At 47.6% G+C, this 17,668-nt stretch overlaps 1 protein-coding gene across 8 annotated transcripts in view; it reads left to right on the forward strand.

Annotated features, from left to right (window-relative positions):
- Positions 1-17,668, forward strand: part of LARGE1 (LARGE xylosyl- and glucuronyltransferase 1) — a 548,382-nt gene that overhangs the window by 233,969 nt on the left and 296,745 nt on the right. For all 8 annotated transcript variants that reach the window (XM_073900333.1, XM_073900329.1, XM_073900330.1 and 5 more), the window contains one exon: positions 7,716-8,017. In XM_073900333.1, the coding sequence (XP_073756434.1) occupies positions 7,716-8,017 (302 nt within the window). The remainder of the gene's footprint in view (positions 1-7,715; positions 8,018-17,668) is intronic.

Genomic DNA, 17,668 nt, shown 5'->3' on the forward strand with positions numbered 1-17,668 from the left:
TCGCCTATTAGGACGAAACAGAGCCAGGCTTCTTTCCCTGGCTTTGTGGTTGCAAATTCTTTTTAGAAGCTTGTGGGGAACAGTTTTTTTAACTGTTGTTCAGTCTTTGCCAGAAGATCTCCAAGGTCTTTGCTGGAACTCAAGTTTGCTTTCGTTGCCAAGACAACTTCCAGAAAATCACTTTGGGGAATTTTTGGGTAAAATGTTCCCTGTTTACCCCATAACAAGTGAGCAGCCTCTGTGCTTGTTACTGCTGCCGTTTTCCTCCCCACAGCAGATCTGGTTCCACAGTTCTGGAATTAGGAAGATGTCCAGGCTGAGCCCTGTGTCTTACTCTGACTTGTAAACTGCCCAGAATTGTGCCATCTCAGATGCAGCTGTCACATGGGCATCCAGCAGTCAAAATGTTAAAAAAAAAAAATTTTTTTTTTAAATGTGAGACTTTTACGATGAAACAGTTCTCTAGTTTTTTCTAAAATGACTCTGGCTGCACTATTTATTTTGCAGTTTCAAAACGTATTAAAGGAGGGTGTGAAATTTTGATGTTAATAAAAAGGAGAGCATTGTGTTTAAGCATTTTGTAATTTTTTTTTAATGAACACAGTCTTACATGGAAGATGAGAAATTGGAGAATTCATTTGGCTTGAAGTGACCTGTTGATCACAAGAGGGGAGCCTGGAACCAGGGAAGCTGGAAGATCTGGCAGCTGGAGTTAGGGCAGGGAGGCTGCTTTGGAAAGAGCTCCAGATGAGCTCAGAAGGAGAGGCACTGACAGAATCGAAACAACCCCAAGCTTGAAGTAACTACAACACTGGGCAGCCTAGCCTCTAGGAAATCAGGAAGGTCCTGGGTTACACAGTAGAGCTGTTCTAAGAATACAGTAGAGACTCAGGCCAGGAAACCAGGGCCCAGGGTCGGAGCAGAACTGGAATTAAGTGTGGCAATGCTAAGTCTCCCTTTGCATCTGAACTGTTTCTTAAATTTGCCTTCAGGGGCCAACAGGCGTGCTTGCAAATGGGGTTTATGGTGTCTTATACAGAGGATGGAGGGAAATGCCTAAACCAGTGTTTCTCAACCTTGACTATACAGGGGGACCCCCATGAAGGTGGCCGCTTCTAAAAATGCTAACTAGATCCCCACCTCCAGAGATTCTGACCTAAGTCATTGGGGATGGGGCCTGTGCACATCAGTATTTTGTAAAAAGTTACCCAGGGGATTGTAATGGCAGCCAGGACTGAGAACCACTGGCCTAAGGGACCAGGAAATGAAGCAGAAGCTACACAACAATTAGACTGGACTTGTTTAGAGAGGGGATGATCAGGACACATTCTGATGTGGAGCAAAAAGGGGCAATTGATTGAGAGCCAGTGATGCTCCCTCTGCCATTTGCTGCTGGGATGACATTGAACAGGTTAACTCGTGTCTTATTTCTTGTTTTGTTTTCCCATTTCATAGTCAAGCTGGGAGAGTGAGAATACCTGCTTCATTACAGTCTTGCTAAATTAAATGAGACGGCACACACAGCTTCCACGCCCTGGACGTGTCCTCACTAGGAACTGTGACCAAGTGTTTGTTGAATTCAGTAGATGACCTTGAAGTAGATGGAGTTACTTCTGTACACTGTCAAAAACTGCAAAATGCAGTAGGAATAGGGTTGAAGAACATGATCCCTGGCATCTGTGAGTGAGGCTGGCAGAAACAGGGAGAGATTGGAGGCCAGGGTTCTTAGGACAAGGGTTCACAAACTAGGCTGGTCCACTACTTGTTTTTGTAAATAAAATTTTATTGGAACACAGCCATGCCCATGTGTCACACATTTCTGTGGCTCCTTTTGTGCTGACCTGGCAGAGTGGAGTACTCGAATCAGAGGCTGTGTTGCCTTCAGAGTAAAACGTATTTCCTTTCTGGGCATTTACAGAAAAAGTTTGACCCCTGTTTTAGAATAAGATTAAAAGATTTGGTTTGGGATGGAATGTTTGAAATACAGTGAGAGAAGCAAGTGCTTCAAGCGTGAGGAAGAATCTGTAGGCCCTGGTGACAGATTGTACGTAGGGGGGATTTTGCTGTAGAAGGGTTAAGGATGCAGTGTCTTCATCATGGGTAGAATGATGCGGGAGGACAGACTTCCTGCAATCTGGGCATGGTGCAGGATTTTGGTGTCCTTGGCTAGAGACATCTAGGTCTGTCACCACTGGAAGGGCCTGGTAAGAATCCCTTACATGGGTGGCCTCAGGCCTGGGAGGCCCACCCAGGTCCTGGCCCTGCCTCCATTAGTGAGCCCCACAGTCCTGTTCTGTCCATCTGCAAGTGGTGGGTATCACGGTGCTCAACACTAGCACTCTGGAGAGATCCAGAGAGATTCAGAGCACACAAATTGATTCAGATCATCACTTAGAACGTTTTGGATGGCAAGTCCCTAATCTCTGTCACCACACTGCACGGAGGTTGATTTTCAATTTACCTTTTTTGTTCTCAATCTTAGATGTTTTGATTCTTAATTCAGAGCATTCATTTCAAGTGGATTCAGAGATTCAAATCTGCTGATAAATTCATGTTTGTTGAGAATTTTTGGAGGGAGGAGGAAGATGTTGTCAGCTAAGCTTTTGAATAATGTCTCCTTTGACATTTTAAACTCAAAGTGGGCTGAACTGCACATCAACACGTGTAGGCATTATGTGACCGAGACGTAGCATGTGTACAAATAGACTGTGTGTATCTGAAAAATAGAACCTGGAAGAAAGGTAATAGAGAAGCAAGGGAAAGGGGCTCAGAAATGAGGGATCTTTTCTGCTAATTTCTTTATATGTCCTGCTTCCTGGTTTCATGGAGTAGGGTAGGAGGAAAAGGAGTATTTATTTATCTACCCTAATGAGGCCTGACGCTAGGTAATACACACACACACACACACACACACACACACACACACACACACACACACCATTTTTATGTATGGAAACACAGAGTCGCAGAGAGGTTATGTCTTTTTTTTTTTTTAAAGATATTTATTTATTTGACAGAGATAGCAAGCACAAGTAGGCGCAGTGGCAGGCAGAGGGAGAGGAAGAAGCAGGCTCTCCTCTGAGCAGGGAGCCAGACGTGGGGCTCGATCCCAGGACCCTGGGATCATGACCCGAGCCGAAGGCAGCCACTTAACCGACTGAGCCACCCAGGTGCCCCCCACCCCTCCCTTTTTTTTTTAATAGCCAGTAGACTAGTACATTCATAGGTGGACTACTACTCAGTGAGTGATACAAAGTAATGAGCTATTTTTATCTTTAAGATTTTATTTATGTGTCAGAGAGAGAGGGAGAGAGAGCACACACAAGCAGGGAGAGTGGCAGGCAGAGAAAGAGGCAGACTCCTCGCTGAGCAAGGAGCCCGATGTGGGACTCAGTCCCAGGACCTTGGGATCATGACCTGAGCCGAAGGCAGACGGTTAACGACTGAGCCACCCAGGCGCCCCAAGAGGTTAAGTCTTTTGCCAAAGTTTATTATTAAGTGGAACCATAATTCAAATTCAGTTCCTTCTTCTTCTGAATTCCAGACTCTTACAACTCTACTTGATTTGCTTGCTTTTCTTGGTTATCTCTCCCTCTTCCCCAGCATTTACTATTATAATGAGGCTACTTTTTTTGTATATAATGAGACCACTTTTTAAGTAACTGGTAGTTGATTTGCTAGACTAATATTTTATGCCTTTTTTTTTAAGTTCTAGATGTCAGTCCTTCCCTTCATCCCTTCCTCAGATGTTTGTTAAGTACAGGCAGCGTGCCAGGCCCTGGGGATCGAGAACCTAGGTATGGGCAGTGCCACTCAGAGTATGATCTGTGGACTGTTCTTGGTCCCTGCATTCATCAGGGTTCTCCAGAGAAATAGAGGAAGAGGGCGTGCGTGTGCACATGTGCATGTGTAAAGAGATTTATTATAAATAATTGGCTCATGCAGTTACGAGATGGGCCAGTCCCAGGATCTGCAGGGTGAGTTGGCAAGCTGGAGACCCAGGAAAGCTGATGATATAGTTCCATTCAAAAGGATGGCAGGCTCCAGACCTAGGAAGAGCCAGTGTTTCAGTTCAGATCCAAAGGCAGGAGGAAAAGAAAGAATATCCCAGTCTGAAGAATGTCAGGCAGGAGGCAGTCTCTTACTGAGGGGAAGGTCAGCCCTTTTGTTCTGTCAAGGCCTTCAGCTGATTGGATGAGGCCCACCCACATGAGGGCGGGCAATCTGCTTAATGTCCTGATTCAAATGTTAAGCTCCTCCAAATACACCCAGAATACTGTTTGACCAAATATCTGGGCACCCCATGGCTCAGTCAAGCTGACACATAAAATGAACCATCACAGTCCCCAAACTGCTCTGCAGCAAGGGAAGTATGAAAGGTAAAAATTGACATTTAAAAGTTAGAAGGAGCGCTCCTGGGAGAGACAAGAGCCCACAGGACGTCACTGGGGTGTGCAGACCACCTCTAAAAAGGCTGGCCTTTCGCTGTCCTAACCCCACCCCTCTCCACCCGGAGGGCCAGAACAAGCCAGACAAAGAGGTCAAGAGACAAGAGAGAGGAGTAGTTCAGGAACAAAAGCAGGAGTCAGGATGAATGAAATTAGAATGCGCCGTGAACATGGCTGAGCAGCAGGCCCCTCTTGTGGTGGAGCAGCACTGGGATCTGTCAGTCGGGGTAGAGACACAGGGTCCCCGTGCACATGGAGCCAGGGAAAGTCAGAGTGGAGAGGGCCTGCAGCACAGCTCCCGGACGTCCCCTTCCAGAAGCGGAACCTGGCCAAGGAAGAGGAAGGCGGGGCTGCCTTGGGATAGCCTACCTTTAGAACAAACCAGAAATCCCAGGTCCACTGTTGATTGAGTACTTCCTGTATGCCAGGCGCAGGGCACAGCATATGTGTTGCCTTTCCTAACATTGGTTCCCTTCCTTGACACCTGGCATTTACTATTTTGTGTGTTGTCTTCGGTGACAAATCTATAGAGCTTTAAAGGGGGGAAGACACCTGCAGACCTTTAAGAGCTAGGTTTGGTTAAAGCCATCTGGGGTCTAAAGAAGAGTAGACTGTTGATCTAGCATTGCCTCCTTTGCCACCCCTGGAATTGTAATCGCTTGGGGACTACATAATTATGCCTTTATTTATAAGCACGTAATCAAAGAATTATAGGCATGCAAAATGGGGGGCTCTCGGGGGAGGAGTCAAAGGAAGTGATGTGGTCTGCTCCTCCACTTTGCCTCCCGATGAACTTGGACCTGCCTGAGGCTGAAGAGAAGAAGGTTCAGAGATGCCACGGGTCAAAAATAAGCCAACGGTTGTTGGCCCTTTTCTCCCATATACTAGAGAACAGCCCTGTGTTGAGAAAATGTTCAGCCTTTGACCCCCTAATTTATGTCATCAATGTATCCTACCCCAATACCACCTCCTCTTATTGGAATTATTGCCCACCGGGAGGCAGAGTGCTCAGAGCTTTGTATTTCCGTATCTTAAACCTCCCATCATGATTGTGAGGTTAGCATTTCTGCTCCTGTGTCAGAGCTCCGAGCATTTAAGTAATCCCTCCAAAAGAACAAATTTCTGGTTCCCCCTTTGTTGTGAATTTTCCAGAGCTTCTGGGACCCTGGTGTATTTCCAGAGCTTGCTGGATTCCTCCCCAAATGTCCCCAGGGTTTTTTTTCATAAGGACGAAGACCCCACAGGCCTCAGAGCATCTGTAGCCATAACTCTGAGCATAAAAGCGGGAGCAGGGCCCCCTACAGTCATGGAGACCTTAGTTGCAGTCCTACTGCACCACAGTGGCAAAGCTTAAATGTTTCGAGTCTGTTTCCTTATCCGTAATGGAGACATCAGTTGCTACCTGCTTTGGCTGTGATCACCCAAGACATTATCAGCGTGAACTACCCAGCACTGCCCACATCTGTGGCAGACCCCACACAGAAGCGTCACTCTGCCCGCTGCCGGAAGCTGGATGCCCATCTCCTCCCACCCTTGCTTGAAGGGTCGATGGCAGTTGAGCAAAACACAATTGCCGCTAGTGGCCTGTTTGTTTCCATCCTCAGTGGCACTGATTTGGTTTTTACCAAACAGGGAAACAGGTTTCAAAAGCCGGGGTCGGAGCTTGTGATTGGCCAGCTCAGTGACAGTACAGCCCTCATCAACCTGTGATTTCATATACCCACACACTCCGCCTCGGCCTTTGATCTGTGGTCCCGGGCAGTGGAATTCAGTGAGTCCGAGATGCCACATTAATAGGAGAGGGCCAGGAGCTCAGGCGTTTAACCCCAAGGCGATGAAGGGGGAGAAGAATGAGTCATGTTTGTGAAGGCTCACAAGACACGTCACAAGGTTCTGGGCAGAGGCCGGGGCAGTACATCGGCACAGGTGAAGCCTACGGGGTGTAATTCATTGCCTTCTTTGATCCTCAAGTTTTGTGAGTCACAGAGATGCTCTGGGACGGTTTGGAAGCTCAGTGGGATCTGGGCAGGAAGAAGAAGAACTCGAAGTATGAAAAAAGAGAAATTGCAGATTTTTTGGGGCAGGCAGCTAAGAGGGGATAATTTTCTAGAGATGTCGTTTTTGCTTGGTCGCCTTGAAGGATCCCGGCATTTCGGCTGCACAGGAGCAGAGAGGAGGGACAGCTTTGGCTGTGTCCTGTCCCTGGTGCACCTGTATACAAGGTGTGACATGCTAAGTATCTTTGGGAAATGGGGATTTTACATTAATAAAATTTTAAAAAAATCCATAGTTCTCTGTAGGGCTGATTATGAAGCTGTTTAAGTGGAGCATGTACAGGTTCAGGCCTAAGACAGCCCTGGGTACAAATTCTGACTCCACTGTGTTCTGGTTGTGTGACGTTGAGAGACCTCCTATCCTTTCTGTGTATGATATAAATGGAGTGTTGCTGGCAACAGTGACTGCTTTTCTGGGAACACCTTGAAGTTAATTACACTCCTTTCTTCTCCTTTATTGCACTTGATTATTTGACTCTTGGCTTGGACACATGTATCCACCCTGTGGCATCTATCAGATGGTATGATACGTTACCACAAAGATAAGTATGGCCTGTGCTTTGTTCTCATTGAACTACCAGCCTTCACAGGAAACATCTGCTAAAACAATTGACCAAGTACAGTATGGTAGTTTGTTTTTCAATAGTGATATGTACAAAAATAAAATGTGTTAGAACAGCCTGAAGATTTTGCCTGCACACTGAAGAAGGCTTCCCCGGGAGCTGAGGCTTCCGAAACAGGGTTTTGAAGGATGAATAGGAGTTCCCATAGGAAGGAATAAATAAACCTTGTCATTATTATTGTCTGTTCTTTTTACTCCTTTTTGCTCTCTTCCACTTTCTCCTTTTCCTCTTTCCCCTCTACCTGCTAGTCCTTCCTTCACATTCCTATTTTATGGAGAACAACAATGTCCACCTGGAAATGTTCCAAGTAGGGAAGGGAAGAGGGTGTATTTAATTGGGAAACATTATGATTGTCTTCTCTAAACAGCATGTGCATTTTTATCACCGCAGTTAAGTCCTTCTGTTCTCAGCTTTGTCCCCAGGTCAGTCTGGATGCATTTATTTATCACTCTGTTGCCACCCACTTGCCCTGGTCAGTGGGATTGTGAAAGGAGCCTCCCGCGTAGAGACAGATGCGTGGGGTGTCGGGCGGGGCTCGCGGGGTGTTTCGCCCCGGCTAACCTGGTCTTTCCCCCGCCCTCCTCCCCCAGATGGGAAGCCAGTGTCCCTGTCGCCGCCGGAGTCGCAGCCGCACAGCCCCCGGTACGCCGCCGCCGGCCAGCGGGAGCGCGAGAGCCTGGAGGTGCGCGTGCGCGAGGTGGAGGAGGAGAACCGCGCGCTGCGCCGACAGCTCAGCCTGGCGCAGGGCCGTGGCCCGGCGCACCGCCACGGCAACCACTCCAAGACCTACTCGGTGGAGGAAGGAACCGGGGACAGCGAGAACCTCCGCGCCGGCATCGTGGCGGGCAACAGCTCCGAGTGCGGGCAGCAGCCGGTCGTGGAGAAGTGTGAGGTAAAGAGCATCCGGAGGCCCCCTGGCCCTCCGCCCTCGCAGGTGCCACCGGGCAGCCGCGCCAGGTACCCGGAAAGGGCCGGCATTCTTGACTCGGGCCCGAATGCGAATCCGGCACCGCCCCTAACCTTGCTGTGTGTGGCCTGGCCAGTCCTTTAGCCTCTCTGAGCCTTGGTCTTCCCATCTGAGAAATGGGCGCAAGAGGGCCTCCACCACAGAGATGTTAAGAGGAGCAAAGGGATGGAAACTACCGCTTGTTTCTTGGCGGTTCATTGTGACCCACTCGGGATTTCTGCACCTAGCTGTCATCCATCCTGGGGATGCTTCTTACTTATACTACAGTGTGAGTGGCGCACATGGAGTTGTGGCCCTGTTGGGTGGTTGCCTTGGTCTCCTTCTTACTTTATAATCAGCTCCTGGAGTTCAGAACCAGAGACTTGTTGCCTCCCTGGGGCGGTGATTTAACTTTTGTGGCTTCATATCCTGCGCCCCCCTCCCCCCCCCCGCCCCCCCGCCTCAGAGTGTGCTTTCTGTGTTAGTAATTCTTTGGACATCTGGAAAACTTACCACTCCCTCTCCCTCCCATCGTCATCCTTCCCATTTGTACATCCGTGCTTAGGTCTGCCCTGAGCACACATACACACACGCACACACACATGCTCACATTCTGCTTCTTCCAGTTCCCCAGGACAGGAATTAGAGCAGCCCTGTTAAGAGCAAAGCCTTATGTGACCCAGACAAGCCTGAGTTCATATCCCAGTTCTGGTGCTTTCTGCTGTGGGTGCTTGAGCAAGTTACCTAATCTCTCTGAACTTCAGATATCTCATCAATAAATTTGAGAAAAGAAGTTCCTGCTTCATGGAGGATTTATGAGAAGTAGATGGGATGGGTCATATAAAGCCACAGACAGTGCCTGGTACATAGTATGTTCTCAATTATGGTATTTTTTGAGTTTTTTTTTTTTTTTTTTTTTTTGAGAGCATGTATGCGAGCAGTGGGGATGAGGGTTGGGCCCAAGTGGGCTCCACACTCAGCACAGAGCCTGATGGCAGGGCTCGATCCCACAACGCCAACACCATGACCCAAGCCTAAATCAGGAGTTGGACGCCCAACCAACTAAGCCACCTAGGCGCCCCATCAATTATGGTTAATTTTTATTTTTAGTTATCTACATTACCTGCTGCTGCTTTATTCCATTTCCTGGGCACATTGTCAGAATGTGGGACTTCAAACCTCCCTGAAAACACCTGGCGGACTATAATATGTTGTTCATGTGAGGGTGGTTATTATGTTGCTGATACTATATAGTCTGTCACAAGGGAATGGGGGGCTTACTAAGCAGCATAGACTCCATTCTGGAGAAGGTCAGCAGTGAATGAGGAGAGCCCCCTGGGTCTAGTAGAATTTCTCATGGCTTCTCAAGCCTGGTTGAGGTGTGGAGAGGTGGACAGTGGTGGATGGAGCCTGTCCAGTGAGGAATGGACATGTGAGTATATAAAATGTGAAGTAAAGCATTGTCCTAGCAAGAAAGAATGCAGGACATGGTGAGTTGATCAGTCTGGAAGTCCAGAGAACCTGGGCCGGGAAATGGTTGCACTGGATTATCATTCATTCTTTCGTTCAGCAGACAGTCCCTGAGCCTCTGTTACGTGTCTCACACTGTTGGCTGTGCTGGGAAATATCAGTGAACAAAAAAAGAGACAAAACTCCCTTTCTTGTTCTCCTGTTGAGGTGGGACATGGAGAAAGAGATGCTCAAGAAATTGAGAAATTCAAACGTCAGGAGGTGTTAAATGCCGTGCCTTGGTTCAGCCCTGCCCACATGCCAGGTCCCATCCATTTATTCCTCCACAACCATCGCCAGTGGCCTGAGGTCCTAAACGTCTCTTTCTTACATCTTCAGCAGTGCTAACAGACTCCCCTGCTTCTGGCTGGCTTGGGAGGACCCTAATTTGGGGAACTTCCCTTCTTGCCTGGGAGAAGGCTTGCTGGCATTCTTGCAGGTTCTCTGCTCTCTGGTTATGGCCCTGGTGTCCGTTCAGAGTGGGCGACAGAACCCTGCCCACTAGGTGGGACGGCCCAGGGGGAGGAAGTGTATTTACGTTATTATGAGTCAGACTGACTCAAAGCACTGACTGAGAATCAAGGAGGTAAAAAATGGAAATGAGAAAGGAAAAAAGGAGTGGGGGAGACAGGTGGAGCAGTGGGAGAAGGTGGGGGTGGGGACTTTCTCTTCCTACCACGGTCTGTCTCCCCAGTGCTGTTTCCTGAGAGACACATCCTATTTCTAAAGAGGGCTTCTGCCCGGAGCGCCCCACAGAGTAGCGTAGACAAAACCGCTCCTAAAGCTGGGAGACCCGAACCTAAATCCTGGCCCCATGCCCACGTAGTGCCCTACGTGGCACTCAACAAGTTATATCATTTTTCCATGTCTCGGTTTCCTCGTTTGTAAATTACCAAGAAAAATCAAGTTCCTGCCTGATTTGTACTACGTCAGTGGTGACCACAGATATTAGAGCCGGAGGCAAACTCTAAAAGAGTTGTTATTGGCATTAGGTTTCATGGTGAAGTATCAAAATATCCCACCTGACAGTAGCTTTGCATCTTACTTCTCCTTATGCTTGAAAAGTCTGGAGGCCTTTTTCAATAGGGATGTCCATTTTGGGGACGCGGGCTTCGGTGATGTTTCACTCAGCTTACTTGCCTGGCGTTCCCAAGGTCATCTTGTCCATGATGACTGCCACAGCTTTGGTCCTGTCTCCACATTCCAGCTGACAGGAAAGCCGTGGTGTTAAAGTGGGGCACGCCGCCTCCCTTTCATAACACGTGTTAGACACATCACAATCTGTTCCTCTTGGGGCACACTGACAGAAGAACTTCCCTGTAGGACTACCAGGAGCTGCCACCTAGCTGCAAGGGAGCCTGCAAAAGGTAGGTTTTTATTCAAGGAAGCCATGTTTTCTGCTAACAGTTTGGAGCGCTGCTTCTAGAACAGATGTCATGGTTACAGTGAACATTCTTTATCACATGGGCTGTGCCCAAACTTGGTGGTCAATTAGAATTACATACCAAAAATGCATATTCATGGGACCCACCCTAGACCTACTCATCAAGAATCTCTGGGTGTAAGTTGCAAGAGCATGAGCATTAAAAAAAAAAACAAAAACAAAACTGTGCAAGTGATTCTGAGATAGTAGGGGTTGTTTGAAAGCCACTGCCTGAAGCCACAACCCAAACAATGGGGTGCTCTTCATGCCCGTTCTCTTTGAGAGATGAAGTAGCAATATAGGAATTCAGACCTGGGGATTGTTGATTCTTCTCATAATTTAGTTTTTTATCTTTTGCACCTGAGAATTAAAGTTTCCTTCGTTTTTCTTCTCTTTGCCTGTCTTGATAATGTTATTTCCTAGACCCTTGAAGTTAGTTTTGGTAGAATTGTCTGCGTTGCAACCCTGGTCCTGTTCCAAGCCACCACAGATAAATTTGAAAGTCTTGATCTGCTGGCAGCTTATTTCGAGGTGGTCTCCTCTGGGGACACCTTGACCTTGAGATGCTGACTTCATACCCATTCCAGTGTAATGCTTTCTCTGTCTCCATTGCTTGGCATCTTTAAGGATTTTAGTGAAGAAGCCATAGAAGCAAACAAGAAACGTCAGGCAGCGAAGTCAAAATAGAAGCCTCCCTTCATCGAGACACTTGGCGATTACAAGTGCCGAAGCCGGTCCTGACGCCCTGTCAGAGCTCAGCACCTCATCACAGAGGACGTTGTCATCCTCCCTCATTGCACTGAAACTTCTCTGGGGTATGACAAGTATTTCTGAAAAGTCTTCTGTAATGATGCCCAGGCTGTCAGCCGAGATATCTGGTGATGGAAACAATGGGCCCTCTCCAGTCCTGGTGCCCTCTTATCGTTCTTAATTATGTGGCCTTCAAAGAACTGTTCTATTCTTGCCTTTCTCTGTTGTCAGGGCAATGGTGTTTCAGCAACAGACTGGTTTCTGCATGCTATGGAACTTCTGCAGCAGAGTCATCCTCTGTGATATCTGCTTGGGCCTGCGGGTGTCTGGATAGGTGTACTTTTCTTGCACTTCTGGTTCTGGTCCGTTCTAGTATCAGCTCTGCTACAGCAGAAAAGTCACTGGGACTGGGGTCCGAATTCCTGACTGGGAGTCTTTACTTTGTCAGTCACTAGTCGTATGACCTGGGGTAATTCAGCGACTTTCTTAGAGTCTGTGTCGTCATTACAAAAATGAGAATTTATAATCTGCTCTTCCCAGTGCAGTTGTGAGGATGAAATGGGCTAGCAGGTGGGAAACCAACTCTGTAGGAGCATCACTTACTCTGCGTGTTCCAGTTACCTAATGCTGCCTAACAAACACCTAAAATGTTGCAGCTTAAAACAACACAGGTCATTTTATTAGCTCTCATGGTTTTTTTGGGTCAGGGATTTGGGAAGGGCTTTGGTGTGCAGTTCTTATTTGGAGTCCCTCATACACGTGTTGTTAGTTTGTGGCTGGAGCTGAACAGTGAGGGCTGGGGCTGTGGGCGCTGACACAGCGTCCCTCTTCCCTGTCATAGACTCGGGGCCTCTCCATGTCCGTCTCTGTGGCCAGCTTGAACTTCCCTACAATATGGCGGCCCCAGGGCACTAGGCCGCTTCCCTGGCCGCCGAAGACTAAATACAAGTGTTCCAGTGACTGAGGCAGAACAGAAACATTTTTTATGCCCTGGCCTCAGAGTCACATAGTGTCACTTCTGCTGATAGTGAAATCTTTTCATTGGAAGAGGCTCAAAAGCTCACCCAGTTTCACAGGGAAAAGTACATACCCCATCTCTCAGTGGGAGGAATGCCAGAGAATTGGCAGATGTCCTTGAATACAACAACAATTGATGCTGTTACCATGGGAGGTCAGGTGAATGGTGCATTCTCATGTGAGACCACCATTATGGAAGTCTGTCTCTCCTCCTCCGTCCTTTGAGCTTCATTTCTTGGTTGTAATGTAATAGTAATAAAAGTTAACATTTACTCAGCCTTTAAAGTGGATCAGACACTGTGCTAAAATTTACATAAAATAATTTACATAAACTATCTCATTCAATCCACACAGCATACTTTCTTCATTTGACACATTAGAAAGTTTCAATAATTATTTCAAAGTCCTGCTACCAGAAGAGATGGAGCTCGAATTTAAACCTAAGCAGTTTGCTTCTAGAACCTGTACTTGGGGAGGGGGAGGAGAAATGCCTGGGTGGCTCAGTCAGTTAAGCGTCTGCCTTCAGCTCAGGTCATGATCCCAGGGTCCTGGGAGCGAGCCCCGCGTCAGGCTCCCTGCTCAGCGGAGAGTCTGCTTCTCCCTCTACCCCTCCCCCTGCTTGTGCTCTCTCTCTCAAATAAATAAAATCTTAAAAACAAAACAAAAAAAAGAACCTGTACTTGGAACCATTGCCTTACCACTCTGTGAATTAGAGCGTCCGGGACCCACACTCCCATGAGCTTAGAGCCCCAGTCCTAGTCTGTGCCTGGCAGGTGCCTCATCGCAAAGGCTTCAGGGTTACCGGGCACGATGGGGGTCATCTTTCACCTTGGGGGCTACAGCAGCTCCGTGGGGGTAGTCATTTCTCAGTAGGTCGAGGCAAGGATGTGTCTGTTCTTTTGAAAGAAGTTATATTTAAAATTGCCTTCCAGATTGTGAGTATTTATTAGCTCAGTACAGATGTACTATTTTGCTTTAGCCATTATGTTTATAAAACTGGACACCTTGTGCCTTCACTTCCTGGGCCCCTAAAAGCACAGCATTTTGATCTATTTCTTTTACTTCATTTTAGAGAATTTTATGAAATAACTCAGCAGTGGAGGGGTTTTGCCTGCCACCTCTCATATTCACGTGGCTATCAGAAGATAGTGCTGTAGCATTTGGATTCACATTTTATTAGCCTCATAGGTGGTCTTCCGGGCTCCTTCAAGGATGTAAGTGTGCTAAAATAGTTTCCCTAAATGTCAGGCCCTGGAGTTAGGGAACATTATAGTTGGAAGAAACCTAGCAGGATTTTCTTCAGCGATTTTGGGAACCCTTGCTCCTGTAGTGGTTACTTAGGTTACCTCCCCTACCCAAGTCTAGTAGTTATTGATGGCTTCATCATTGATGGCTTCAAGTTATCCCCCAAACCTAATGACTTCAAATAGCAAGCATTTATTTTGTCGTACAGTTTGAGAATCAGGAAGTCTGGAAGCAGCTTGTACGTTGTGTCTGGAGGGTTCTCCTACGTTTGCAGTTACAATTTCTGCCAGGGTGGCTGTCACTGGTAGGCTTGATCTGCTTCGGAGATGGCACGCTGGCGTGGCTGGGACCTCAGGTCCTTAGGATTGCTTGCGTGTTCTCGCACTGTAGCAGCTCGCTGTCCCCGGAGTAAGGGATCGAGCAGAACAAGGCAGAGGCCACAATCTTCCCTATGACCTTGCCTTGGATATAATACGCTGTTAGTTCTGCCAAGCTCTATCAGTCATACAGACTGACCCTGATACTGTGTAGGAGAGGCTCTACCAGGGCTGCAGGGATCGCTGGGGACAGTCTTGGAGGTGGCCACCACACCATGACCCTGACTAGGGGTCCCGTCTCTTACAGCCTCCTGTCTGTGCTTACTCCAAAGGAGTCCTGCCCTGATCTGCTTTCTGTATCATGCTCTCTTATTACATGTTATTTCTTTTGAAAATGTGCCATTAACAACAACAACAAATAAAGATGCAACCTTCTCATTTTAAAGATGTTGACGGTAAAGCAGAGCAAGATAAGAAGTCTGTCCTGGTTTTTGCACAGTAGCTCCCATGGCCCAAATAATGAATGATTCCAATGGCTCATCTCCTCTTTCCTCTGCCTTCTGCCCTCTTGTATGGGAGGTGGATGAAGGCAGCACCAACATTTGACACAGCAGAGGGAGTCGGGCAGCTCTGAAAGCCCTCCTTTCAACCGTGAGGGAAGGACTATCCCAGTCCTTATTGAAGGACAGTTGGGGTAAGGGCAGAAGGAAAGAAACTGACGCCTGACTTTCAAGAATATTTAAGGCTCAAGGCCTTGAATGTAGAGCCTTCAGCATACTCTAGACTCTTATAGGAATAATAATTAATACTACTGATTGCTGACGCCTATCTTCTAACTTACATGACCCCAGGCTCTAATCCCTTTACGTGAATCATCTCAGTTAATATGTCCAGCAGACCTTGACAAATTCTTACCCCCTGCCTTTTTTTAATAGATGAAGAAACTGAGTTCCCCGCAGGTGCTGGTATATCTTGAGAGATGGGGAGGAGTTTGATATGTGAGGTGAAGCACCAGGGCATCCCAAACTGAGAGCACATTATGGAAGCAAGGAAACCTCTTGAGTCTTCCAGGTTGATCAGAGCATGCGCATCGTGAAAGGAGGAGGCAACGCGTTGGTGATCACGTCTGCTTTCACTTTTTGTGCAAGTATCTGGTACCAGACACTGCACTTGTACATGTGTTAGCTCCTGGACTCAATTATCGTAAAGTTTTAACTAGGGAAGCCTGAGCTTAGTGAGGCCACATAGCTGAAAAATGTGGGTCTCCAGTTATAAATCTCTTTTGTTTTTAATTGTGGTACAACAAAGCCATGTAACCTGAAATTTACTCTCTTAAAAATGAAGTGTGCATTTCAGTAGTGGTCAGTGTATTCCCATCGCTGTGCAACAGATCTCTAGAACGTTATCATCTTGCAGAATAAACTATACCCGCTCCCATTTTTCCCTCCCCTCCCCTCGCCCCAGACCCTGGCAACCACCATTCTGCTTCCTGTAAATTTGTCTCCTATAGGTACTTCATATAAGTAGGATCAAACGGTACTTGTCTTTTGGTGACTAGCTTATTTCACTTAGCATGATGTCTTCAAAGTTCACATTGTAGCGTGAGACAGGATTTCCTTCCTTGTTAAAGCCGAATAATATTTCATTGTATGTCTGGACCACATTTTGTGTACCCATTCATCTGACGGTGGACACCCAGGCTGCTTTCCCTCTCTTGGTATTGTGAATAATGCTGCCATGAACATGGGTGTGCGCACCTTTCTTGGAGATCCTGCTTTCAGTTCTTTTGGATATATACCTCCAAGACTGTTGAATCACAGATCTGTACTTCTGAAACAAATAACGGAACATATTTTAAGAAAAAAGAAAAAGAAGTGGATATATACCTCGAAGTTAGGATGGCTGGATTATATGGTGATTCTGTTTTTAATTATTCCAGGGACCACCATATTCTCTTCCACAGCAGCTGCACCATTTTACACCCCCAGCAACAACACACAAGGGTGCAGTTTCCCCACATCCCTGCCACAGGTTGTAAATCTTAATACATATACTCTTCTGTTTCCTCTGCTAGAGAAGTCAACTGCAGACAGATCACCAGGGACTTTGAAAGAATACATCATGTGGCCATTTGCCTCCCTGTCCTGTACCACCCCCGGCTTAGGGTGCTGTGAAGTTTCACATGCAGTTTGTGAAGGCAGGTCCTTGGGGCCGGAGTCTGAAGATGCTGGGGTTTATTGGCAGTGGCTGCCCCAGGGGGGGCGGCTCTCTGCAGCCAGGCGGATCCTGGCCCCCAGGGCAACACAGACCTCACTGAAGGGCATTTGGGCAGCCTATCACAGCATCCGCTGTGCTCAGGGGGTTGCAAGTAGCCGCCTGAGTGTTCTCTCTGCTTCCAGCTTCCTTGCTCCCTTCCCCCCCGACCCCTGCACATGCACACAGAGCTAATCTGTTCTCAACTGGTAGCTCGAGTGAGTCTTTTAAAATTTAAGTCGGAGCATGCCATTTCTCAGCTCTGAACCCTCAAGTGGCTTCTCTCTTCACACTTTTTGCAAAGGCCCATGCACTCTAGAAGGTCTGCCTTACTCCCCAGCTTTCTCCTTGTGGACTCGTTGCCACACAGCCTGGTCTCCCTCTTTTGCTCCCTTCTTTTCCCCAGCACCTCGAGGGAGTCTGGCACAGAGAAGTTGCACTGTTGACGCTTGCAGAATGGCCATGTGTTTTGGCAACGTGTGCGGGCTTTTTGGGTCAGGGGCGTCATTCTGTAGGTAGGAGCGTGGCATGTGCCGTCCGTGGCAGGTCAGTATGTGCCTGTGTTCAGACAGCCCACCTGTCCCAAATGTGAGTCTTCTGTAGCAGTGAAGCTTCTGCTTGACCCACCCTAAAATCAGCCTCACCCTTTTCGTATGTTCTTCACGTAGCATTTGGGTATCTGACTGCTAGGGGTACTCTGTTGTTTGTGACACAGAGAAGCCCTAAAGCAGGCCGGAAGTATGCAGGGTGGAGAATGCCAGGTGGTTCATTCATGTGTTCTCTGTTTCTTAGGCCTTGACTATGGAGAAGGTGCTCGAAGTCCCCATTCGCGGTGTGGCCCTTCGCTGTCTTCATACTGGCCTACCTCACTGAGCCCCTGGCAGCGTGGATACCATTACAATCAGGAGGTGTCCACTCTTACTTGTAAATTATTTTAATTTTTTTTATAGATTTATTTTTGTTATTTTAGAGAGAGCAAGAGTGAGTGTGAGCAGGGGGAGGGGCAGAGGGAGAGGATCCTAAGCAGACTCTGTGCTGAGCACAGAGCCCATTGTGGGGCTCAGTCTCACAACCCTGAGATCA

Source organism: Callorhinus ursinus, unplaced genomic scaffold, assembly GCF_003265705.2.
Source record: "Callorhinus ursinus isolate GAN/ISIS: 27379988/994484 unplaced genomic scaffold, GSC_fseal_2.0 scaffold14, whole genome shotgun sequence".
NCBI lineage: Eukaryota > Metazoa > Chordata > Mammalia > Carnivora > Otariidae > Callorhinus > Callorhinus ursinus.